At 37.6% G+C, this 27,318-nt stretch overlaps 1 protein-coding gene across 10 annotated transcripts in view; it reads left to right on the top strand.

Annotated features, from left to right (window-relative positions):
• Positions 1 to 25,675, top strand: part of PARD3 (par-3 family cell polarity regulator) — a 467,456-nt gene extending 441,781 nt beyond the window's left edge. For all 10 annotated transcript variants that reach the window (XM_076331853.1, XM_076331849.1, XM_076331848.1 and 7 more), the window contains 3 exons: positions 10,230 to 10,350; positions 19,979 to 20,106; positions 23,563 to 25,675. In XM_076331853.1, the coding sequence (XP_076187968.1) occupies positions 10,230 to 10,350; positions 19,979 to 20,106; positions 23,563 to 23,956 (643 nt within the window). In that variant the 3' untranslated portion in view covers positions 23,957 to 25,675. The remainder of the gene's footprint in view (positions 1 to 10,229; positions 10,351 to 19,978; positions 20,107 to 23,562) is intronic.
• Positions 25,676 to 27,318: the final 1,643 nt, after the last annotated feature.

Below are 27,318 nucleotides of genomic sequence, written 5' to 3'. Positions count from 1 at the left end.
CTTCTTTGTCAATGAAGAAAGGTAACGAGCTCTCAAGGGTAAGTAATTGCATCCTAAGACAGGTGCTGTGAATTGCCCTCTGGAGTAACTTATTTCACTGTATTTCCCTTAGAAAGGGTCTAGATGGGTAGTTTTATCTACATGCTTGCCTTTTAGATGATTAAAATTGGTTCAGAAAAATCCCGCCTCACCTTTTGGTAAATAAATTAGCTTTCCTATAGCCTTTGTCAGGCTAATTGTCTTGGTAAACCACTGAAGTGGTGTTACAAGTAAATGTTGTATTTCTTCTGCAGCAAAAGAAATACACCCTTTTGGCTATCTGAAATCTGCACTTGGGTTGAGAGTAAGCAGCCCAACAACAATAAATATTAGAATTTAGGATTTCTAATCCAGTGTTTCAAAACATAGCAAGACCCTTAGCAGTTACTGAGCATCCTGCACAGTACATCTGAAAAAGAATTCCCGAGGAAAAGACATTTTCAACATTTCCAAGAGGAAAAATAAGTGAAATAACTTGAAAATATCTTAAGTAGTAAAAGTTGAGTTCCAGCTGACTCACTAAAGAACCAACTGAATTTTTGTATAAAAGGTAAGTGCTGTTCTTGTCTGTCCTTGCTTGGAATTGATTTTTTTTTTTTAATATAACTGTAACTTTATGGCAATTTCTAGTTTTAACGTTAATCAAGACAGTGTGGTGGTAAAGCATGATTAAAACATCTATATTAAAATCTTCATCTTTACAATAAAATGCTGAAAGTATTTATCCAGAAATCAGTTGTTTTGCAAAATATCATATTAAGATTTTTTAATCTCCATATGCAAATAATATTTAATTAAAAATCTTAATTAGTTTTTGTGCTAATCAGTATAAATCTTAGTGATCAACTTCATAAGAAGGCAACAGCCATGTGAATTTAGGCACCAATTCAAGTAATCAATCTTAGCTTTGATTTTTGTTTTTTCTTGGTTGAGTCATATGGGAAACTGTGTGCACAGGCTCTAAATGATGAAGTGCTTAACAGTAAACTCAGATTTAAAGTTTTATTTAGAGGTTGCAGATTATTTAGTGCCAAAAATAAAACAATGATTCCACATTTCTCTGTGTTTTATATAGAATTTCTGATCTACTACTGATGCTCCTAGCAGAGGGAGTCTCCCTGTGTTTCAGATTTCGGAATCCGTGTGAAGCTTTGACCTAGCCTTGGTATCCTTAGGCCAGTCATTTTTGTTTGTTTGTTTTTAATGGACAGCTTCTCATTTTGCACTTGGAAATTAGCCTATAGTTAGAGTAAGATATAACGTAAAATCAATCAAAATGCTATTTGGAGATTTATAATGCAATAGCCCCTCTGTCAAAGAACAGAAATAATTATACTATAATTATGTTAGTGGCTGCTAAGGACTGTGGGAGCCATGTGAACTTTGCGTAATGTATTATCTTTTTAAATGTTCAGGCATTTTAAAGAGATGTCTTTGTCTATACATCACTGTTTGTCTAGCGATGTACTGCTTGAAACTGTAGTTTTATTTGTACTTTAAAATAAGATGTCATTTTTAGTGAGGGCAAGTGTTCCCAAGAATCAAAAATGTTCTGTTGTGTTTTGCTAGTTGCAACACCCTGATACCTATTTCCTAAGCATTTTCTGTGGTTAAAGAGAAATAGAACAACATAAAATATTTTTTGGATTTCCAGTATAACTTATGTCAATGCATTAAGCAAGACCTAAATACCTTTTAAATAATTTTTTTTTTGCATTGAAACAGAGCTAAATGTCACTATTTACAAACACAGTGTAATGCATTATTTGATTAAAATATTGCTCACTCACTTTGATGAATCCTTCAAATCAAATGGTACAATCAGGATCTTTTTTTTTTCCTACTTTTTATGTCTCTAGACTCCTCCCACGAAAAGACACAGGCTTTTTCTCCACTCTCTCCAGTGTTGGCTGGAGTTGGGCTCTGAAGCAGACTTTATACTGTAAAATATAGTGTCACCACACGGCAGTAGCTGAGTCATGTAAGGTGTGCTAGAGTGAGCTGGGTTATACCTACGTAACAACATTCACACTACACAAGTGGTGTTGGCTATGGACAGATGTTCCTTTTTGCAAATAGCTGCCGTGCTTTAAGAATTGACTGCTCCCTAGCTGCTTGTTGCTGTCCCTCTGCTGAAGATTTCTGCCCCCACGTCTCGTCCAGAGAGGAGATCAGAGGGAGCTCTCCCTAAATAGCTTCCAGCAAAGCAGCTGGATTAGCTTAAACAGGGACGGAGGCTGACATGGCCTGAAGCCCACTAGGGATCCCTCCGATGATCCCTTCTGCTGGCACAGGAAAGGCCGGCTAGGTCCAGGAGAGAATTTCTTCTCTGTGGTCTTTGTTAAATGTCTTTGTATTACTGTGCCAGGCAATCCTCCTCGTGTTGACACAAAATAGCCTGTGATGCCTAATTGTGGATGTTCATCAGACCTAACGGCACTGGAGCCATCATTGTCTGTTCCAGTTAGGATAGGAAGATACTTAGAAGGTCAGAGCCTGCTTCTCCCCTCCTGCCTTTGAAGTAATTTTGTATTTCATTTAGAATCAAAAATGCAAATTTCTCCTTTGCTTCATCACCAGTATTTTTGTTTTATTTTCTTTTTCCATGATTTATTAAATCTTTGTATGTGTATTTCTGCTATTTCCTTAAAACCTTCATAAGAAATTCACAGTTAGATGTCATATATTTTCTTTTAGGTTACATGTGGTGTTCTCTTTTTTCTTTTTTCTTTTTTTTGTAACTTGGAAAATGCAATACCCTATGACAATGGCTGTAACAAGTTGTGTGTGGCTGAAAATTGGCTTGGCTTATATTTGCAAAATCTAACAGCTCCAAAGTAAGGCTTAGACTGCATGATAACCCAGTAGCTGTTTTCAGATGTTTATAGCAAGCTCCTAAAATCTCTGCTTTTCTTTTTAGTAGAAGAATTCCCCTGAAAAGTAAGACTGGATTTCTGTCTCCGGTGTGCAGGCTCTGACAGGCTAATAAGGAAGAGTGATGGTGGCAATAAAAAGGGTCTTGGGTGCATTCTTCAGATTTCACTGGTTGTAAAATGATGGCCCTGCTACAGAAGGGCCACAGAGAGACTTGAAGTGAAATCTAGTCCGGAGAGTTTGAAGAGATTGTTGCGGTGAAGTGACGACCCTATCAGCTCCAGCTCTCCACGTTGTTTATGGCCATCGCATCAGAAGCGAGTGCCGAATTAAGAGCATTTGAGGCTACCTTTTTAACCCAGAGAATAGAGATGTATGTTTTTGATTTTTAATGATTTACTCTGTTGAAATTGGTGTGAAACGGTCAACAAATCATGATGTCAAAATTCGGAAATTAATTTATTTCACTGAAGAAAGTGAGTGCATTTGGGGACTTGTGTAACTTCTTTGTGGTATTGGAGTTGATGACTACCACTGTGAAGGTAACCTGGAAATGACAGAAAAATTCCTGATGAGCTGATTTCACATGCATACATATTGACATAAATCCTAGGTTTTAAATCCTTGTTTTGATGGAATTAATATGCTGAAGTGTGTAGGTATGTGTACAGGCAACACGTTAGATCTTTCCTGTCACATTAAGCCAATCCCTGAATTTAACTGCCTTTAAAAACTGCAGACTTTAAAGGATATATAATGCTCTGTATTCATTTAGCAAATATGAAATGGCGAGAGAGAAGGATTTTTATAACCTTGTGAACAGTAGAAATAAGCCAAGACTGAAAGAGATCTGGGGGAAAAAAATTCAGATAGGATGTATACCCTTCAGCATGCAAGAAGCTGCCCTTGTTAGAAACTAACTTTGCATGCATAATTAATTTGAGCAGCACATTCCATTTCTTACAACTAGAAGAGAAATTGAATTCAGGTGTTTGGTGAACATATGGGGGATTTACTGTGAATTTATGACCTGTGGTTTGAGTGTAAAACCCCAAGATGCTAGCTGATAAAACTTAATGAAGCTTGTGCAGAGAAGCTATTTTTATTTGCAGTTTTGTAATTGATACATTTTCGGTTTTTTTACACCTCTCCCCCACCTTTTAATGCCTTATTCCCAATAAATTCTTTGACACTTAAGAAAAACAAAAGGATAAACCTTTCTATGCCTCCTTCCACGTTATAACTGCACCGTGTTACAAGTACATTTGCAGTCTAACAAATTTGATCTCTTGCTCAGCTGATTTTTTTTCTCAGACTGACTATAGCAATTCTGTAATCACGCAACAGCTCTTTTATATGACGCTGGCCGTGGTCGCTCCTGTTTGTGTACCATGTCTATATGTGTTAATATCCTTGTGTTCTTGGAAAATCTGTTCCCTAGTGTCTCAGAGAAGGACCGTATGCAGGGCACACTGGAAGAAGAGGACCAGCCAAATGGTTACACTAATGTAAGCTTGAGGACTGGTATTTAGATGTCAAAAAATAAACCATAAAACAAAATAATAGGAAAAGACCAACCTGCTCTGGCAAGCTGGTGGCAGGAAGGAGATGGTGCAAACTCTGCTGCTCCTCAGCCCTCATCAACCCTGTGGTGTGTGGGCACAGTCATCTGTGTCACTGATGACTAACAAATCTGTTTAAAGTGAACAGATCAGCAAAGCGTGCATTGGAGTATGGTGCTAACTTTAAGCCTGGTAAAGGGCATACTTTCATTTTATTTTACGTCCATGGCTTTTTGCAACAACTTGACGGTTTCTGTTTATCCACCCTCAAGGGCCATCCGAAACAGACAAATCCATCTGCTTGGAGTAAGCACCGTGGTGAGAGGGTGCTCGAGTTTCAGTAAATGTAGCAGAAGCTTTTATATTAGATTATCACCACTCTGCTTTCTGTTGGGCTGTTTTCATCCTGATCAAACCATGAAGGAAGGGGCCAATATTGTAGACACTCAGCTACTTCTGAACTTTGGCAAGGATGTGTGCTGCCAACGATGGCACGGCCACCAGAGCGAGGACATCATTAATCCTCAGTGGGATGGAAATAAACTTTTTCTGCTCCTCTTTACCTGTAGACACAGGTAGATTCAAATTCAGCTCTTGATTTTTAATATGACGTGAGTAATCTGTCCAAATGGAAAGGGATTTATTTTATACAAATAGGTGACAGTTATTTGCCAGCTTGAAGTAAATAAGAACCCATCTGTGTTTTATAACTGCTATCCAGAGATCTAAGCAGCCGGTCAGACCAGCGAGTCCCTGGCAGCTCAAATCTGTGTCAAAAAATTTCAAGGTGTAAAGAATACTGTTTGTTTACCAACCTTTTGGTTATTCTAGTCATGTTGCAACTGCCTGGTGATGTTGTTAAGACCATTTTCCGTGCTTTTTCAGGCCAATAAATTTTTTTCCAAAGCTTTAGTCATCCCTGTTCAGTAGCATGTTTGTATCTACTTTATCACACTGAAAATCTGTCTGTTTTGAAAGGATTACAACTCTGTACATCAGTGCATGACATCACGCTGAGACATTGCTTAATGATCTGAGACTCTGATGGTCATTGCTGTGGCTGCTTGTTTCTGGATATACGCGACAGCTCTGGCCTATCTAAGCCTTGCTTACAGTTGCATTTTTAGCCCGTGCTGGCGGGTGTGTGTTTTAAAGCAGCACTCACAAAATAGCTGATTGTGAAATGTGCCACGTGCAGATGGAAGGCAATGGGGTGCCAAGTAGAGATGTGATACAAGGAAGCCCAGCCACTTTGCAGCCCAAGTTAACTTTGGCCCTAAAAGCCTTTCCTTGATTTTTGTTTCTTTTAAGAACATTTAATAATGGGAGCACTTTGAAAGAAGAACATCACTTGCATCCGATGCTAGGAGGTGCTAATTGTCTTCCGTAAGTTCACAGCCATCCTGTTATTAAGTAGGCATAGGGAAAGGCTGTCTGGGCAAGCTGCGGTTACTGTAGTGAGTTGTAATTCCAGTTTTGCTAAAAAGTTTAAAACTAGCATAGGCCAAACCTTCAATAAACTTTGGATGGATTTCAAGTTAAAACTCCTTCCTTCCTGCTAGTAGTCCTGAATTCTTTGAGGTGAATTTGCCTTCAGATTTTCAGTTCATTTGAATGAAAAAATCAAACAAAACATGGGGTATTTAATTAAACTTTTGAGGACTTGTGCCATACATCTGCAAAAGTCAAAAGGGAATTTAAGCAGCAGGAACACCTGCAGCCCTGCATCCTAGTAGTCTGTTGATGTGACCCTACCTCTCTTGGATGAATTCATCCAATAAGTCAAAATTCATTTTGCTTTAGACTGGCTAAGGACTCTTCACAGTGGATATAATTTATTTAGATCTGTCCCAAGGGATAATGATGTGACTTACATAAAGAGTTGTAGATAAAACAGAATATCTCAGGACCTGAAAAGGAATAAAGTTAGGTTTGCACTTTTAGGTTTGCACTCCAAAATTTTGTTTCTGACAGTTTTTTATTGTGATTATGATTTTTGCATTTCCCTCCTTTTGGAAGTAGTAATTGTTGGCTGGGGGTTGAATGAGATATCAAGCGGGTGTACCAAGTGTTCCCTGAGTGCAGTGGGGTGCAGTGGGAAACATCAAAAACAGAGCAAAAAAGTGCTGATGATAAAATTAACTGGATGAAGAGAGGCATGAAAAGAAATGGGAGACAGCATGGCAGGCCAGGATGGAAATGTGTAAGTCTTCGCTGGTGCAAAAGTTAGGGCAGCTGAATAATTTAACCTAGAGAATCAGAACAAGGTTGAGAAGAAAATGGAAACGAAAGGAAGCCAATGTGAGGTACAGTCTAAGCCTTTTTCTCTTCTAAATAAAAATGCTTAATTTCTTTTTATTATTCTAAAACCACTGACTTGACCTCACTTTCTGTGTCTCACAGACTTTTTGAGCACAAAGAAGTTTAAATAGATACAGAAGTAGTTTTGTCTTTTAATTTAGCTCTTTCTTTTCTGTGAAATAGTCCTTTTTTATAATTCACTTCTTTTGCAATTTTCTAAATTTGGGTCATGTCCCTTGCTTTTCAGATAAAATAGAAATATTGTTAAAAGATTTATCTTCTCTGCCATTATCAAACCTTTTAATAACTTTGAATAACTTTTCTTAAATCAGCTTGACTTCTTTTTTCTTTTCTTTTCCTTTTTTTTTTTTTTTTTGGTCGTCATTAGAGTAAGTTCTTCTTAGATCTGGAGACAAGGTAATCATAAATCCCAGGATCCTCCTTGTCCTTTTTTGTTCCATCTCTGCAGTGTAATGGGTGTCAAATTCATGCATTTGCTGTTCGGGAGGAGATACACATTTTGGCTTCATGGCATGGGCACTGTGCATTTGCTTGCTATTCCTCTGTTGATGTAATTGGTTTAATGAGTAACAATAACAAAGAGTGCAGAAGTCCTCAGATCTGTAATAACCCTTCCAGTAGCCCATTCTGGAGCTGGTAGAGTGTGTCTGTTCCTTATAATGTCCAGGGTTTAGTGCAGTACTTTTGGGGTTTACCTTCTGTTTTTCTTTGCCATTGGATAATTGCTCCAGTGTCACTTTTGCCCTGTGATCCCTTACAGTTTGAAACAACCTTGATTAAGTGTCCTGGTTTCGGCAGGGATAGAGTTAATTTCCTTCCTAGTAGCTGGTACAGTGCTGTGTTTTGGATTTAGGATGAGAACAATGTTGATAACACACTGATGTTTTAGTTGTTGCTAGGTAGTGCTTACACTAGTCAAGGACTTTTCAGCTTCCCATGCCCTGCCAGTGAGAAGCCGGGAGGGGGCACAGCCAGGACAGCTGACCCCAACTGGCCAAAGGGACATTCCATACCATGGGACGTCATGCTCAGTACATAAAGCTGGGGGACGAAGGAGGAAGGGGGGGATGTTTGGAGTGATGGCGTTTGTCTTCCCAAGTAACCGTTACGCGTGATGGAGCCCTGCTTTCCTGGAGATGGCTGAACACCTGCCTGCCGACGGGAAGTAGTGAATGAATTCCTGGTTTTGCTTTGCTTGCGTGCGCAGCTTTTGCTTTATTTATTAAACTGTCTTTATCTCAACCCACGAGTTTTCTCACTTTTACTCTTCTGATTCTCTCCCCCATCCCACTGGGGGGGAGTGAGCGAGTGGCTGCGTGGTGCTCAGTTGCCAACTGAGGTTAAACCACGACATTAAGGAAGGCTGATTGTTTACAGATCACCTTGAGTACTTCAAGGTGTCTACGTACGGTGCTTTCCTAGTAATTTTGCACTGAAGTTTGATGGCATTTCTCTTTCAAACATATGTTCTTATACCTGAAATACTAATATTTAAAGTATTTTACTACATTTAAGTGCAATTTATCTTACAGAAAACACTGCCTGTGTAAAAAGTATTGGACTACTTGTTTATTAGATTAACGATACCAGTTTTAAAAATCAACAGACCATTTAAAAGTATTTTGTATGTCTTGTGCTGGATTGTGATGATTACATTTAAAATGTGCAGTATGTAGCAATGCATGGGAAAAAACCAAGTGTTTGTATAGTAAAGCAGGGCAGAATTTGACAGTAAAGAATAAATTTACATAACATAAAACTGCAAACGGAGATAAGCTGTTCCACAAAATTAAGTTGAATTAAGGAAATAGAATTAGCAGCACACCTACAATGAAGTGGAAATTTTGAAAATGCCACAATGTTTCATTTCCACCTGTTCTAAATAAAGCTTTCTTTAACTGTACTTTTCAAAATGGCAATTTGCACATAGAAGTTGACCTACCCTACAAATAAAGCATTTCTTAAAGCTCCCATTTGCAAAAAAATGAAAGAAAACACTTCCCTAAATTCCTTCCTTTTCTTTGCCTTTGGGTTCAAAGAAAAGAACAAAAACCCAAACCTGTTCAAAAATTAGCCTTTGCTAGAACCATGCTAATTTTTCTGTTTGGCCAACGAAGCTCCATTTAATGGCACTGAAAAGAGTGGGAGGTAACATCTCAAATACCTACAGCCTCCAATCCACTGCACCTACCAGTCCCAAAAGACATGGAAAACAATCACAAATGGACTTCAGAATTGTTTCTTTTCATATGAGAGAAGGCATGGGATATGAATTCACTGTGTTTTATTGTACCCTGTTTCCAAGAACAGGAATCTATGGAATTGTTTTCCGTTGTCTCCCTGCAGATTTCTCTTTTGAAACAAAGTAATAGCTGACCATTCCTCATCAGCTCTTTTGAAATAAACAATAAAATGCAGGGCTTAAGAAGACCATAATAAGAGATTAAAATGCTTCTGGTTAGTCTTGATATAACATATTTGTTTGTCAGGCTTCCTGTGATTCCCACATTAACATGGTTGAAATATGGTGGGGGTTGTAGGGGTCAGGTGCAAGCCGCACAGCTGGAAAAACGGCAACGAGATTAATAAATATCCACTTTCCCTCTGCCCCATGAAATAAGCCATTCCTGTGCATATTTCATTATGGTTTCACATAAACCTGTGCTATGGAGGGCGGATTACCTGCGATAGGCCTTGTGGAAAAATTGATGGTTTTGAAGAATTCAAGGTTCTGGGTGTGATGTTACATAGCGGTACCTCTGGGGCTGAGCCCTGCCCAGCCCACCGGTGTCCATGGGGCATCAGCCAGCACCAGTCTGCTGCCCAAATGTGTTCCTGCATACGCCACTGTCAAATGGATTGCTTTTTACTGGCCCCCAAGCCTTTTAATGCTTTCAGACTGATCAGTTTAAAAGACTTGTTAAAAACAGAACTAAGGGATGACAGGCTCTTATTGATTGGGGAAAATAATCAAATTTTCTATAGGTAGGGTCTTCAGACTTTGTAATGAATTTGATGTGAATAAAGATCTGACAGTGCTACAGTTTATTGATTGGGAAAAAGTATCTTTCATGTTTATTCAGTAGCAGATATCATTAGGACTTTTCTCTTAATTTCCCTTTATGTTAAGTCTGACACTAGCGCATGTATTCCTCTTCATTTCTAGGAGTAACATAGACTGAAAAGATGCCAGCAACTTTTGATGATCTTTAGGAATAGCCTCATTTGTCTTATCCTTACACTATCTGAAGTTTCTTTATAAGTCAAACAGCATTAATCATCTTCAAAAAACTGAAGATCTTTGTACTAAATGCTTGGAGATTATTTTTAAGTCTGTACTCCTGCACTGCAGTAGCAGTCCCTTGCTAAGAAATTACAGTCACAGATGGCAGTTCCTAAGTATATTGATCATGTCCATCCTCCTCCTTTTAGCAACAGATCAACCCCTAACAATCATGACCGGATACAGCGCCTGAGACAAGAGTTCCAGCAAGCAAAGCAAGATGAGGACGTGGAAGACAGGAGACGTACTTACAGTTTTGAGCAGCCATGGGTAAGTGTATGGAGTCCGTCAAATCTGGAAAGGTTCCCTAACTCCCACTGTCCCTGGGCTGGTCAGGAGCAAAGTGATAGGGACGCAGGGTCCGCTGCCTCCAGACTTCTGCCCTTTCTGTTATCCCTATTTTTAGTTCATTGATGTTTATTTCATTTTAAAATTTCTTCAGCCATCTGTCCTGTGTGCATATAGCACGATTTGCTTTGTGTTTAGACCCTCAACTCTGTGAGTTACTATTTGGATTTTTTTTTGCCTCAAAGGCAATATCAATTATTCTGAAATTTTCTAGGAAAATCAGAATAAAACACATACTAATGATAAATCATTTAGAGAGCACATGTAACCTTGTAAATGGTATTTTCTCTGAAGCAATATCACTGTGATTAGTTCTTTTCCTTAAGAGGAAGAGCTATGTATTTTCACAGTAAAAAAGGAGAGATATGCATAATAGCATGCTTCACAATAGTACCCCTTTGCCACTTATATTAGCCAAGACAGTTCTGTCTCAAGATATACGTCCTAATTGATCATTTAAATCCTGTTCAATCTGATCTAGCGATGTGATACAATTATGTAAATCCATGTGCTTATCTTGTTTAACATAATTGAATGAATCAGTGTTGCTTTTTAATCAATTACGTATCCTAAATTAGGATCCTTTAAATACGGGACAAATATTTTATTGTATTTTTGTTTAAAATTCCGCAATAAAGGCAGTGAACAATTTGCTTGTGTTCCCAAAAAAAGTGGGAGCTGTATGATGACAGCAGTAGAATCTCTCACAGCTTCCTCCGAAGTGGGTGTAGGTGATGGGTTATCGTTACTTAGCGTTATGATGCACATGAGACTGAGGTGGAAATAGCTGAAGATCAGCATCTGTGTGTACAAAGTCACTGAGAACAACCTAGGTAGCATCCTAACGCATATGACATCTTTGGTTGCCTATTGTGGTGGATATAGAAGATTTTTTACTTTTGTTGGGTCTTTGTGTCCTTGTCCATCTTAAACTCACCAATTTGAACCTGTGGTATTTTTGACATGCAACATGGAGAGGAACAAAGGTAAATGTATCCCTAAATGACCTAACACCGCCTAACATACTGTATCAGGATATAGGCTTCTCTTTTCCCATGTTAGAAAACCTCTAACCTTCCTTAAAATTGAATAAATAAAAGAAACATTTTTTTTATGACCAGATGTTTTCGATTTGATGTGGTGAAGATAATGTGATAGCTCATCACAGCTATAGTGTAGCAGTTAGGGGGTGAAAGGGGGCTGGGTGTAGGAGGTACTTTCCATTATGCATATCAACTGCTGTTTAGTCTCCAAATGAGAGATTTGAGCAGCATTCTTGGGAAAACTGTGTATGAGAAAAACTTGCACTCTTGAAGACTTGGGAACTTAACTACTGAAGGTCATGGGCCAAATTGTTGTATATCTAAATGCCATAGCAACTTTAGACAGGCAACTTGGCTTTTATTATAGTTTCTTGTAATGAGCGAGGAGGGAATTATTTGGATGACAGGCTGATTACCTTAGGAATGGAATAATTTCCTAAATTGTGGGTCAGAACACTGACCTTTCCTTTTTCTCTTATTCAAACAAATGGGATCTCTCTGTTTACTCCTCTTCTACAGATCATGCAAATGAGCTCAAAGTGACTAATTCAGCTTAATGTATTAATATTAATTCTGAAGCTTATTGTTGCTTTTGTAGGAGCTGCTCTGTTGTTAAATACATAGATGACCAAATGTTTTATTTTAGAGATGTACTTTTAAAAAAATTGGCCCAGAGTATTTTTGAATTATAATATTTTTTTTTCCATCATGTACTCCAGCCTTTCAAGATCACAATGCTTGGAAAGGATAAAGCAATGATCTCATCCATTTCAGCAGTTCACAGTCATTTCGGTGTTAAGGAGCCATAACCCCCTCTCTTAAGGAGTGTGTATTACTTTAACATATTAGTATAAAATGATGGACTTTGTTAAGACACCCTCTTAAAACAGATCCAGATGTATTATTAAATACCAGTGACACAAAAAAATGCAAAAGTGGTTTATAATACGTATGCAGGAAAATACTTAGATACATTCATCAATGTTTTTTCAGTCTTCTCCATCTGTAAGCTGTTGGTTACAAACCACAGCAGTGAAAAGTGCACCTGTATGTGGACAATTGTTGAAAAGTGTGTTTTCACCTGAGGGAGATGGCTTGCGCAGCCTACGTAAACAAAAGGCTTTACATCCAGAGATGCCTCTGAGCTGCATAACAGCAGCCAACTCTGACCTGGTTTGGATAGAAAAAGAGGAAAAAAACCATCCACAGAGAAGTGTGTGCTATGAGGTGATAAGTAGTTTGCATTTCTCATTAACAAGATGATGGGAGGGTTGAGGATAGGGAACAAAGTGCTGATGTGATGTGGGACTATTGGTTACTTTAAGGAAGTGTAAATGAACACAAAGTTTGCAGTGTAAGTAATGGATACTGATGGAAATCTGGCAGCTCTGAGGATATTCAGAGGAGCTCAATAGCTCAGAAAACCTCTAATATATTATCAAAATGATCCTGTGAACATCACCAACTCCAATCCATCCCGGACCATTAATGGCCTGTGACACAGAAGTCCGGTTACCTGTGACAAATACCTTCAGTCTCCTCCACGGGTTGGAGGCAGATCTCCGTACCATGAAGCACTACATCATGCTGGCTCTGAACGATACCCGTGGCAGACAGGCCGGCGCCTAACCCCATCCCTTTCTGGCTGTTCCCATCAGGTGAAGGTTATTTCTCTGTAGATGAGCAATGCGACAGAGCTGGACTTCTTGCCCGGCTGTGGTTGCCCTGCCAGTAAACAAAATACTTGACTGCCTACGAGTGTTCATACAGCATCAGGGAGCTTAACAGACACAAAAAGTGATAGCACTGGAATGAGATGACACCGTCTATTAGGCAGTGTAACATTTCTGCTCAAGGCCATTTGAATGACACGCTGTTAAGGTTTAATAACCAACTAACTGTTGCAACATCGAGCCATCTCTAAAACCCACTAGTTCTGCAATTGAGTCAAAGCTTTATGGAAAAGGTTTTTGCATTTGTTTATTTTAAGATAACTTTCTCAGGCTTCATAATTTTTTTCTCTTACATGGGTTTTTTATTTTTCGTGTTTCAAAAAACAAGGTACAAGAGGGTTTCAAGGGCAATACCGTATGCCTGATGTTACACAGGAAAAAAAAAAAGTAACATAAAATATGATTAATCCATTTTCATCCTGCTGGTGTTAATTCCATCCAGAGTTTGCAGAAATGTGTATCTGGGCATGTAGACTTGCATGGAATCACAGTATGTCTGCTAATATTTAAGGCCCTTGCTGTTGCTGTGACATTTTTATACCAATGCAGGATTCTTTTGGGGCTGATTTTTCTGTTCAGTACCAAAGTTGAGTCTCTAGTTTTTGTTCTTTTCTGGGTAGTATTGGGTCTGCTGAGGTTTATCCTTGCTTGCACCAGTCCTGGGGTTTGGGGGATTTTGGTTGTAATTTGTTCCATATCTTGTATTTTTGCCTAGTCACATCTTAATTAACAGATCCCCACCTTCAGTAACAAAAACACAGCATTATAGCCCTAAATGTCATGGGAGTGAACAATCCAATTAAAAAAAGGGCTTATTAAATCCATTGAAAACACTACAACTGCTTGCCAGTCCTGCTTGTAGAAGCACACTGACTATCAAAAAACTCTACAAAGATGCAGGAGGGACGAAAGTTGGTGGTTTATTTCTTCATCTTTAATAAAAAAAATCAGTGCTAAAAATGGAAAGTCGCAAATTTCGTTAGAAATACATTCTTCTCCAGCATCCCAGATCTACTTGGATGGTGGGAGAAAATTGGTATCAAGAGAGCAGCTGAGCAAACTCTACTTTAAATATTTAGGAGTCAAATAAGAAAATTTTTTTTTCTAAAGATAGCAGCTAACTGGGTCAAAATAAGTATACTACCTGACTCATCTGAGTATAGCCTTAATTATGTGCACAAATTTGTGAAAGGTAAATAACTGCATGATTTTCTTAGAGGAAAAGACTCCAGAGGTACTAATAACATACTTAGACATGGCTTGATAGAAAAATGCTCAGAATATTTAGGGACTATGCTTGTTTTTTCTGCTGTGTGTTGATGTGTAGATCTTGTCTTTAAGACAGAATTAAAGAAAAAAAAATTCTTTTTTATCTGTTTATGGTACTCATATTTTATCCCTGTATTCAAGTCCTTGACCTATGCAAAGACATAATGAATTCTAAATAATCTAAAATTCTTTTAGAAAAACAAAAGCCTGAGTTTTATTGCTGTAACTTCTACTGTAACATATTTTACCTGGAAAAATGAATAACAGACTATATTCGAAACAATCATTTTGAAGTTTATATCAGGTTGTAAATTATGTAGAATTACTCAACACATTAATAAGAAAGGAAAGTAGTATATTAAATCTTTCTGTTATGAATCCATCTCAGGAGTCTCTTTCAGGATATTTTATTCAAGATATTAGGCAATATCACATGGAGCATTGCAGTAGACAAAGAATACCTTAGGAGCTAAATTGCTGTTTCTCCTACCCCAATCTGTTTCAGAGAGGAAACCAAAGTTATGCAGGGCAGCCTCTCCACAAGTAGTTTCTCTTCAGTTGTGTAGTTAATTTCCATTCTGTGCCAAACCTGCGAAGAATTTCATGAAATACCAGCAATTTCTTGCCAAGATTTAGACTCTGACTTTAAAATTTTTTATTTGAAACTTTTTTCCCTCACTAGTTTCAATCTACTAATTTACGCGAAACAGAAAATGAAGATAGAAGATTTTAAAAAGAAATGAAATAATTTCAGTTTGTAAACAAACATATTTATAGCTCACAGGCATGCAGTGCATGTAAATACCCCAGGCAGAATTTCAGGGCTCTCTTAAGTGGTTTGTTTCTGCCATACTGAAGATTTTCTTTCTGCTGCTGCTATACACAGAATGGAAATCTTAGTCCCATACCATGCCATTCAGCTTCCTACATATACACCATAGAAAGATACACAAAGGGATGGGATTTTCTTATTATATGGTGTTTGAATTAATATTCACACCTGTTGGCAATTTTTAAAAGAAATATTGCTATATGTTCTGTTCACCATAGCAACAAAAAGATGGAAGTAAAAATAGTTTTCAGGGACATCTCCCAGAACCATTGAATGTTTTTTATCATTCTGAATTTTGATATACACAGTTACTGGATTGTCTGTCGTCTGTGCCAAGTACATTTACACATAAAGCAGGCAAGGTCATTTAATCTTATCTATTTCTAATTTGTGCTGAACTATAAGAACCACGGAGGTTTTTTGGGGCCTTGTGTATACCAACTTCCCTGGATGAACTTGAAACTTCTTGGCCAAACAGAGAGCTTAATCTGGAAAAAAATTAGCATGTTTATTTTAATATTAAATAATGGTCTTTTTTAATAACTGGGAAAATACTAAGGGACTTGTTCCTTTAGTAATCTCCCTATTAACCATTTCTTTATCAGCACAAAGGAGTTCTATGAGATTGAGTAAGCATTTCTGCCAGCTTCTCCCTATGGCAGTAGGCTGTGAGGTAGGTGTGTCACCTCAGCTGGTGGATCTCCTGTCGCCTGAACTGGTTGGATCTCCCTGAAAACCCAGTGCCCTGGATCGCCCCGTGATCTCCTCTCTCTAATTCTGTGGCAACTTTGATCCATGCCTGTCCTGGAGGATCCATGCTGCCACCACGCCGAGCAACCCTCCGTGGGCAGAAATGCCACTCTGCAGGGAAGGAAGCTGTGGGGGCAGCCACTGGCGTAGCTCGGAAAGAGAGGAAGGACCTTTACCCTTAAAACATGCTGCCCTTTACTGCTGATAGTGGTCAGTGCAACATGAGCCATGGGTACATTTTGTGTAAAATGAAAAAATGTTTGGATAAAGTGAAAAATCTGTAGAAACTTTTAACTTTGCAGCCCTGGTTTTAAATTAATGTCTCTCTGAGAAGAGAGCTGTGTAATTTCATGTATCTTAAAGCACAATTTTACATGCTGAATATTGTTTAACAATGCTGCATGCAATAACTATCATTGCCGCTTAAATGTATTGTGGAAGACATGAACATACATTTATTTATATAATGCAGCCTTGGTTGTTATTGTGGCCTTGACCGCATCCTGATTTAAAAGGTCAGTGCTTGTCATACATCTCATTGCAAACAAGGCCAGAGCTCTTATCAATCTGTACTGTGAAGAGCGAGCTGTTGCCAGGTTTGTTGGATGATTTCAGGTTGTTATAATTGTACTTAGCCTTGTGTTGATACCAGTGTTAAAATTACTGTTATGTGTACTCCTTATGCGTGTTTTTTTATTGCTGTTGAAAGATGTGAAAATAGTTCAACTTTTTTTTTTTAATTACTTCCATTTTGTGCTGATATAAATGGGGTATGCATGCATATAGATGTGTGTTTGTGTATATATTTTATATAAGTATATATGTATAAAAATATACTTTGGGGATTGAGACAAAATTACCAATTAGCTTTTGAAGACTAAGGTTACTTATGATATAAATATTTTTGATTTAGATACTTTAATCGAAAGCATATTGAAAAGATAAATCACTGTATGGAGATTTGCATTTTTCTGAACAAGTTAAGGATCCACAAAGCAATATGTTAAGCCTTTATATCATCATAACCATATATCAAGAGCATTCACTATGGTATCACTGAGGTTTTTAATGAAAAGATTTGAAAGAAAGGCCTTTTCATTAATAAGATGGTTGAGTGTACCTGTCTGTGTGTATATGTGTTATGTTATAGAATATGTGATTACGTACAGAGTATTTTTATGTCTCATTGCCATATTTTTGGATGCTTGAAAGCAGATTCGATTATATGAGTAGCTTATTGTAGATGTGAACAACATGCAGACAGGACTCTAAATAAGTATCCTTTTCAGATTAGTTAAGTATTGCAAATCCACTTAATTTAACAGGATACAGGTACTCATACCTTCAGAAAATCAGATAGTGGATTTTAGAAGTTTGCCTTTAGACCCATCAAATTATAAACGCTGTCCATTAGATGAAATTCTTTGTGAACTGCTGAGGATCCAGACCTGACTTCTCAGATCCAGTCGTTCTGGGCATGCGCTACAGTGAGCAGACAGGCGTGATAGCCCCTGCCTCTATTTAACCATTGGTTCCTGTGTGCATTAAAAAAAAAATTATCTCTGAAGCTCCATTTTGATCTTAGTCCATTCATAGTCCATTAGGGCTTTCAAAGCCTCTGCCTCTTTAGTAAAGGCTTTTGTGGTAACTTCAGCTCTCTGCACTGTGTGTGCATGTACTTGCATTCATGCTTTCTACATGATGTATTTTAGTATCTTGCATAAACCTAAACTGAGCAGCAGCTCAATTCTAGCTCCACCTGTTTGATACTTTAACCATTCCCTGTGCTGAAAATCCTTTATTCTGTTATATTTACAGTGAACTGAAAAAAGTGAAACTGTTTTCAAATAAAGAGAAGCAATTCTGATTTCATGTCTTATCTGTGATAACTACTTTCTCACATATGACATAATGTAGTTTTCCATCTATACGCAAGCTTCCCAACGTTGTTAAAGTGGAACCCATGAAATGAGGAGATTGGCTCTAAAATCTTAGTTTAAATGTTTTTATTCCTTATGGAGAAGTTGAGATGGGAACTTCTAAGTTTCCCTCTGGTTCTCTGTAAGCTGCTTATAACCACACTGGAGAGAATTCACAACTAAATCTTGTGATTTTCAGGTAATCATTCGCTTCTGTAAGCTGAGTCCTTCAATAAAATACCAAATGTCGGAAGACTCTCAATAAAGTCAAGAAAGTTAGAAATGTTGACATATGCAATAACTGAAACACTGCTCTGTATGTGTTGCCCTTATTTAATATAGTAGGAAATCTCCATGGGGTGTGTTGGTTTGGACATACATATGTACAGCTTATTCATCTCTAAGAAAATTTCCCACAAGGCTGACACACGATTCTGTTTTCTTAACTTGTTGCTTCATCATACCATTCCTAAAGCATTTTTCATTAGAAATACTGTTTTACTTAGGTTTTTACAAAGTAAATCTATTCTGAAGTAGACATCAATGTTGCATTAAGGATTCTCTTAAATAAGTTCTCCGTTACTCATAGTCTATGCTTTCACATTCTGATTCTTTTGCACAATAACCTTCTTGTAAGGGGAAAGGCAGTTGTTCACCAAATTGTATCTGTCTGTTAAATTCTGAGCCAAGACTGATGCTCTGTCTGAAGTGTATGGTTATTGAAAACAAAGTTTCTAAAACTTGTACACCTGTTTCAAATTTGTTGTGTTTCTGGCTACCTGCAGGTACTTGACTATATAGTAAGACAAAGGAGAAGTTTATGTCACAAATGACAACTTTCTGGTTTCTAAAACTTGTCTTCAATGTAAGAAGCTTTTGAAAAGCCTTTTATCTTGCAGATGTTTGTCAGCCATTATGATATCTTTCTGTTGCAGAAACTATAATGGCGAAAAACAAGAGAGATGCTCGTTTTGAGGGAAGGCACAGATAAAAAGGCAGAAAGTGCTTTAACAAAAACAGGTCTGAGACGAGCTGTTTCAGTCCCATGCTCAGCCAAGTGGTTATGCTCCCTAACCTTCCAGTGATTAGACTTAGATGTTTTGAATAGAACTGGTAATTTTAAGAGAGAAAATAATGTTCTGTTTCTTTGTTAGGTGAAACCTTGTTATTAAAACAACAAGAAAAGTCCATAACATTCTTTGACTTTTGTGGCACCCTATTTTGCAACTTGAAATCACAACATCTGAAGAGAGTAGTAATGTAAAATGAAAAGTGATATCTCTACAAAAGTAAATTTTTTCATAATCCAAAATTTGAATCCAGCCATTCGTCCAGATCTTGACTGGTAATGCTCTGTATTCCCAGAAAGGCCGTCCATTTTCATGTCCCCTTAATATTGGCCTCAAAGTTTCAAATTGTCACCTCGTTAAGTTGTTATCTAAAATCTTTCTCAGAGATGATACAGGATTCCCCATTGTCCACAAGAGACTTGCTAAATTTATCTCCTTGATCTAATCAAACCAGAAAATGTTTCCCTGTCTCTCAGAAAAGCAAGTGGTGTATGTCTGGACCAACAGCAAAATAGAATGTCTCCACTAAGGGAGAGCATCGCTTGAGCCTACTGGTGAGGTTTGAAAAAGCTGCTGTGCTCCCTCCTCCTTCAAATCCTCAGTGGGGTGTAAAACTTAGCATTACCGTGGCTAGGCTAACTTACAGTGTCTGAAGATCTGTTCCACCGACTTAATTTAAATTTCAGTGTTACTATAAAAGCACAACCCATTCTGGGCCAATATTTTCCTGATACATCTCAGGAATGGTAGGTCAGAAAAAGAATCTGTAGCACAGGACACTCTTATGGGTCAGAATTTAATGTCATTATTATGAAAGAGCTACTTGAACCACATGTTGAAACAAGTACAACTGTATGTGTACAATAGCAATTTAAATGATAGCCCTTTTGTGGGTATTTTTCTGCTTTAAGACGTTTCTGTTTTCATTTTGTAGCCAAGCACCAAGACGTACTCACAGAGTGGCAGACACTCAGTATCAGTAGAGGTTCAAATGCAGCGGCAGCGGCAAGAAGAAAGAGAGAGTTTCCAACAAGCTCAGCGGCAGTACAGCTCATTACCCAGGTATGGTAACTGTCTGAAGCTATTCAGTGTATATGAGCCTGGAGCTAATTTCGTTTGTGGAAGGAAAACGTTGTACTTAGTGCAGACACTTTTGTTTAGCATTGATATAAGGTGAAATGTATTCAGTGTGGAAGAGGCATGAAATTTCTTAAGTGAGAGCATGTGGTAGCTGTTTATTTTAGGAGAATTACTTCAGAGCTGATTTCAGTGGGATTTGATGACACTCAGCACCCAACAGAATTGAGACATTAAAACAAAGCTATTCTTTGTGGGACACCATCCAGTTTAATTTTCTGCAATTACAAAAGTCTCCTGAGCATGACATGGGTTGTCCCCTTTTGACATGTCGGACTATTTTTTTCCTGTTGCCTAATTCCTTAGTGGATAGAAATTCTATCTTTATGATGCTGATGCAGAGAAAAAAACTGAAAAAGAAAAAAAAAATCTCAAGACCTCAAACGAAATAATATGGAACTGAGAAACTCTATCCAAAAAATCAGGGGCCTCCAAGTTTCCAGTATATACATTTCTTCTAAGTTACTGGGTCATTAGCAATGGAATACTGAAAATTAATACACTTTTTGTCTAAACAAATCTGTCTGGGCAAAATGTCTTTTACTTGATATTTAGCTTTAAGAATTATTAGAAGTTTACGCAACTTGTATTGTAAATTAGATGGCTATCGTAGTTAAGCATTATGCAAATAGTCTTTGCATTTTCAAATATCAGTGGCAATGGTTGAATGGAGAATCCCTTACACCAGAGGCTGGTGTCAATTTCCCTTGATTCTAGTTTTTTCTTCCAATGAGGTTGTATTATTTTTTGTGCCCCATGTGGAAATGGTGTGGAAAATATATTTTTGTGACAACATGTGTTTTACCAAGTATATCATAACTTTTTCTTTGAAACAAATAGAAGCTTCATAATCAAAGTTATCTAATCATGAACTCTTATCCTACCAACGTCTTTGAAAATAAAACAGATCTCTCAGATTTTTCATGCTATAACACCTTTCAGTGTAGAATTTTTCTGTTAAGTTTGGAAGGTGGGAAAAGAAAATGTAAAGTTACTGTGTTTTCTCAGATTGTTAGTTTGTCATTTTGAAAATCTTTATATTCCCTTTGCTTCTTATCTCTACCTTCCTTCTGAAGTGACCACACTGGTTAATGCCATATTGTTTTTCCTGAGAAATTCTCTTTCAGTTTTGCTAGCCCCAGCAATGCACAGATTGAGTGGAAGAGTACGGATGCTAGTGTTGCTTTTAAGTTGGGAGGGTTATTTTTAGTTTTAAAACTATAATTCTTAAAACTCGCTTCCCCTGTTCTGCTCAAACACTGGTAGCATTTAAAAGTTGGAAGTCAGTTGTAATGCAGTTCCAGTGGCAGAAATTAATACCTGTAAGGAGAAAATTAATCTACAAGAAATTTGGAAAATAATGTTTGGGGTCATAGAAATTCTTATTTTGAAAAGAGTGACTGAGAACTTCACTTAATGTGGTTTTCAACATAAGAAATGACTAGCAAGCTAGCAATGCACGTTACTGAGTAATTAATGATAATTTAATGACTTTGTTTGAGCACTCTGGGTATTTGAGCTGTGCTGAGAGCAGACAGAATTTCAGGACCTTGGGCTAAAGTTGAGTGCTGTAAATACCATGATACTCCTATAACAAGCTGGGACATCCAGTTCTCCAGCTTTACAAACTGTTTGTAACTCTGTGACTGATCTTTAAAGAAATCTTACTCTTACTCTGAAAATTAGGTCCCAAGCTTAATGTTGCAACTATGGCTTTGTACTGATTAAAGTTTGTGCACTGGCTTCATTCTTGAGCTTTGTTGCTTTTCGTCTTGTACGGTCTCTAGAGGCCTCCTTTTTTTTCCCTTTGTACATTTAAATCATTAGTACTGAAGGCAAATAAACTCTTGAGTCAATTTTAAAAGATCTTCCCAGAAAGACAGTGAAAGTGGGCCAACTAATTTTGAAAAAGTACCAGAAAACAGTCAGTAAATTAAATCAGTTCAACTAGTCATCCTCTTGTCCCATGTGAAACTGTACAAGCAATGTTTAACTCCAAGTTAATTTTCTAGTACTTAAAATTTATCTTATTCTAGATCAGAAACCTGACAGTTTCGTAGCCTACAGAGGTTCGTTCAATTTGCTCTTGTTCCAGGGAGTGATAAAACATGGCTCAGAAACATCATTTCTTTGGCAAAGTTGGATATGCGAATACCAAGAACAGCTATAAAATTTGCATAAGAATTTACATTGTGTTGTAATTTATGCTGTAATAATTTACATTCATTCTGAATAACAATTTTCATCCAGAGGTCTCAAATTCTATTATGAAATAAGGTGGGTATGGTCATTTTCAAGTTATATGTGTGGAAGGAAGATTGCAAAAACATTAGGTGACTTGTTACTTTTACTAATGGTAGAAAAATTCTCTGGGTCTCCTGCGTCTCCACTGCATATTCATTGGATGAGGCCACATTGAGTCATGTGTGTTGACATGATAAACCAAACCACATATAAACAACTAAATGATTTTCTTATTGATTAATGTCACAATATATTTTGTTTTACTGCTTGATTCTCGTACACTAATTTTAATCTCAAAGTGGGTATCTCTTTTGCTGCAGCACAAAATTGTTTTACTTTATCATCACCAATCTTATTTTAAATTCATAAAAGCATCTAGCAGCTTGATAGTAAATTAAAGCTATTTCAAAACCATAATCTGTCTTCAAAATAATGTGATGATTTATTGTGAAAAGAGATAAGAATTTGTAATTCCTATATGTATTTGATTTATTTATCTACCTCATGGAGCCAAAAAATGAGCAAGAAAGGTTATCTCTGCCTTTTCTTTTACGAAAGCTATAGCAAACTGGGAAACAGTCCTGATAGCACGAAATTCCTTAGTTCTGGAAATGGGAGGAAGAAACTCTCATCTGTGCAACTACCTATCAATGATGAGCTTTATCTTCTGACTTCTGCAGTGTTAGAGCAAGTGTTTTAAAGATCTGCCTGTTGCATTTTTAATCAAGTGTTGAGTCTAGATTCAAATCTTTCATGAGTGACTTTCCAAGTGCTGGCTGTTACTTGGTTTCTTAGGAAGCACAGCAACGTGTATGGTCTTTCCTAGTCTGCAACTGAATTGTAGCAATTTTTTTCTTAAGAACATGGTGGTTCTTGTAGGACTGGATGGGTTTTCATGGCATATTCCTCCTGGAGAGACCTAGAAATATAGTTCAACTCTATAGGAAATGTTCTCCCAACAAAAGAGGCAAGATGCCTCTTTGGGGCAGAAGAGAACATGACTTCTTGAGAATGCTATAGCTGGGGAAAACCTGATGGCATTGCAGAAGCACCCTTCTTTCCAGGGATTGTTGTCGATAACAGTAGAAGGGGAACCAGAACATTTGTCTTAAAAGCCTCTTCCATTTTTCTTTCCAGGCAAAGCAGAAAAAACGCCAGTTCCGTATCTCAAGACTCCTGGGAGCAGAGCTATTCCCCTGGCGAAGGTTTCCAGACTGCAAAGGAAAATCCCAGATATTCCAGTTACCAGGGATCGAGAAATGGCTATATGGGGGGACATGGCTTCAATGCCAGGGTAATGCTAGAAACACAAGAACTGCTCCGTCAAGAGCAGAGGCGGAAAGAACAACAACTGAAAAAAAAAACTTCTTCTGAAGGGCCTAGCAACTATGACTCATATAAGAAAATTCAGGACCCTAATTATACTCCTCCTAAAGGTCCTTTCAGGCAAGATGTACCGCCTTCACCGTCTCAGGTAGCGAGGCTTAACAGATTGCAAACACCAGAAAAGGGAAGACCATTTTATTCTTGAGGTGAAGAAAATGAAGATCAACTTATCATGCAATAAGGAACATTTTCATATAAAGACTTATATTTTGAAAACTTTTTAAACTGTTACTAAGGAATATATCTGTTGTCTGTTTCAGTGCCTTTAAAAATATGGGCAAAGAGTTGGTGGGCCTTACGTCTTTGCCGTTCTGTCTCAAGTGTTGAATTCATGGAAGGATGTTCCACCATTTGACAATCATAGCAGAAGTGAGCAACGCCACCCCTGCGTATCAAGTCCCGTAGCCCAGTCTAGTAGTTGTCAATGGCTTATTACTAGGATTTGTTGTAAGGTGTTTTACTTTGCAGTGACTTATTACACCAACGTGCAGCTTTGTGGCATAAAATTAATGAATTTGAAGTTGAAGGAAGCATTGACATGTCCTTTTTTATTTCTCTCGGGTCAGGAGGAGGGTTATATATCACTCTTGAGTGGATAAGGCTTAGCTCTACTCTGGATCGCAGTCACAGTTCCAAGATGTTTTATGGTGGAGTCATTACCAGTCTTTGTTGATCAATATTTAAGTGTCTATATGCTGAAAAACTATCCTTCTCCTATTATGCACATATGCACTCTTTTTCTCTCTCTCTCCCCACTCTGAGCTTATTAAAAAAGCCTTTATCCTGACTCATGAGGAAAACAATATTAAGCTTTCAGTTATCCTGAGAATCCTGTTACTATTGCCTTATAATCTTAATACACAGTCCATTACAAATGAAATAACTGGAGAGAGACTATTTATATAGTCACAGCCAAGCCCTTGATAAGTATATTTTACTATTTTATTAAAGATGGGAAATTATGAACAAACATACAACTGAGTTCTGCTTTGCTTTACTTCTAAATGAATTTGGTCATATGACACGTGCCTAGGAAGAGAACTAGGGAGGGTATCACCCCATGGTCATCTGATACACGGTTGTCTTTGGGCAAATTCTGGAGATAACTTAAAGCGAAAGCAGAAGAAATCAAAGCTTTTCTTTGGATCAAAAAACTGAAAAGAAAACAATTTCTGCTTTTTACAATTTGTGAAGCTTTGTGGACAATTGCCTTGTGCTTCCGTGTGCTGTATTGTTGCATCATGATGCTACATTAAAAATAAACCTTTAAGTATATGAATGAGAGATAAGTGGAGACAAACTGTTACACATCATTCTGAAAACTTGTCAGTATCCAAAAATATCTAAAGCAAAAAAGATTGCTCTAGCAGCGAGTAACATTTGAATGTGCATATGGGATACAAGAATTTCTTTTGCAGCAGTTGTTTTTATGTTTGTTGGTCTGAACTTCATGTATTGTAAAAAATATAGCTGGGTTGCTGAAGTGCCTGCAAATCCTGATGTGAAAAGGCTTGAGAATGGATCTCAGCATATCGTGTACAAAAAGGAAAGAAAGCAAGAAAGAAAATCATGTATTGCGTGATTTTGAAAAGCGCCTATTTTTTTTTTTACTGGCACATTTTATTTTTGCGCCAACTTGTTTCTAGAATACATGTGAAATATCAGTACACATACCTGTGTCTTTTATGCCTGTTTGTTAATGGTTTTTGTTGTTAATAATGTACGCCACGTTTAAAAGTTGTTACTAGTGTAAACACAGTGACATTGGATGACAATAGCTCTTTTACGCAGAATTTACAAAACTGTGTAAAATGGCTTTCCGTGTACATATGAAATTTAGAATAAAAGACTGTTTCCATCCTTGTCTTGGTATTGCCTGTAGACCCTTATGAGAACTGCTGCAGACATTGAGTTTAAAGAATATTTGACAGATGTTATTTTATCCTATTCCTAATGGTTTGCGTGTGTCTTTCTGTGAGCGCTTATAAACATCGGCAAAAAAAAAGGAAAAAAAAAGATTTACAGCCCAGCTGAACACCTGAAGACTATCCTCAGAGGGAAAAAAACACTCAGTCTAACGTCTTATGTTATTTTAGGCCATACCTGTAACATTTAAAAGGTGCATTCTTAAGACTAACCTCTGTGGCAAAAATCTTTCGGGCCATAGTGTGGAGTCCTCTACCTGAGGAGAGTGCTGGCAGGAGAAGGGCACCCGCTGTGCTCTGGCCAAATCCGGGCATGTGTGAGGAAGCCCCCTCTGCTCCAAGTGTGTGTTTTGGGCTCTGATGGGAGCACTTCTCAGGAATGTTGACATGGTGAAAAATGGGAGAAGGCAGATTTATGAATAAAGCAATATTTACAGTGCCAGTGATACTCTGTTTCCCCCATTAGTATTGGAGCTGTGTCTGGTTTTCTCCCTCTTCCCTTCATTCCTCCTTTTGTTGGATACTGCAGGAATGTCAATCATAATTCTGTATATGCATGACATCAGGCTGTTGCCATGGCAGTAATAGTGTCAAATTATTCACTGTGACTTTAGTGTGGGATCTCAAGGGGAAGAGCAGCAAAAGCTGCAAGGTGGACAGGCAGCTTTTGGTGCCCAAATAAACTAAAGGCATGATTTTGCAAAAGACCTAAATTGTAGTGGCTTGCAGTTGCGAGTGGGGAAATAATTGCATTTGCAGTTTTGCAGGCCTTGCTGTCATATCTCCTGATTGTGTTCCCAGATTACATAGTTTGATGTTTCTATGGAATTATTTAGACAGGCAAATAATTGCAAGCACTAAAAAATGCATCCACAGGAATAGAAAACAGGTTGAAGTCCTTTTCAAAATAAGGTCTTGATAAACTGTTGTAGGAAAAAGGGCATATGTTTGGAAAAGTATGAAGTACGGGATGTTTTACGTGTAAGGATGGCATATGTTAAAGTTTACCCTTCTATGAAACTCCTCTTCAAGGTGTTAACAATTTGCCATAATTAGATGTGTTCATGAAAGAAGGCAGATGTTCTCTTAGGGCCATGCCTGTGTTATGTTAGCAAAGAATAAGGTCTTTTTCTGGCTTCGTCATCCTGTCTTCTTCCTGACATAGCGTAGACAGGATTTCTAATATTAACTCCCATAAGTTGCAAAGGGCGATAAGGAAGTGGGAGGGGGATGTTTTAATAGAAAATGACCTTTAGTTCTGCATAGTGAATAGATTCAAAAGTTAATTGAGCTAACTACATTACTGCAGTAATTTGTTTGTGGATGCATTACCATTATGAGATTAACTCTGTAACATTAGTGTATTTAAGAATGGTCACAGGACAGACTGTAAGGGAGTTTACAACATCGAGGAGTGGGTGTAAAGCTTGCACATTTTTCTCTGTTGAAACCCTAAAAAAAACATCTGCAAAGCCCGCTGGTATTTTATCAAAAGAATTTGTTAATGCTATTGACATTCCATGAGAAAGTTTAATATTACTAATGCAGAAGATTGCTGCCTTTCTAAAAAAGCCTACTTCCC

This window comes from Aptenodytes patagonicus, chromosome 2, assembly GCF_965638725.1.
Source record: "Aptenodytes patagonicus chromosome 2, bAptPat1.pri.cur, whole genome shotgun sequence".
NCBI lineage: Eukaryota > Metazoa > Chordata > Aves > Sphenisciformes > Spheniscidae > Aptenodytes > Aptenodytes patagonicus.
This window is presented reverse-complemented; position numbering and strand designations above follow the sequence as displayed.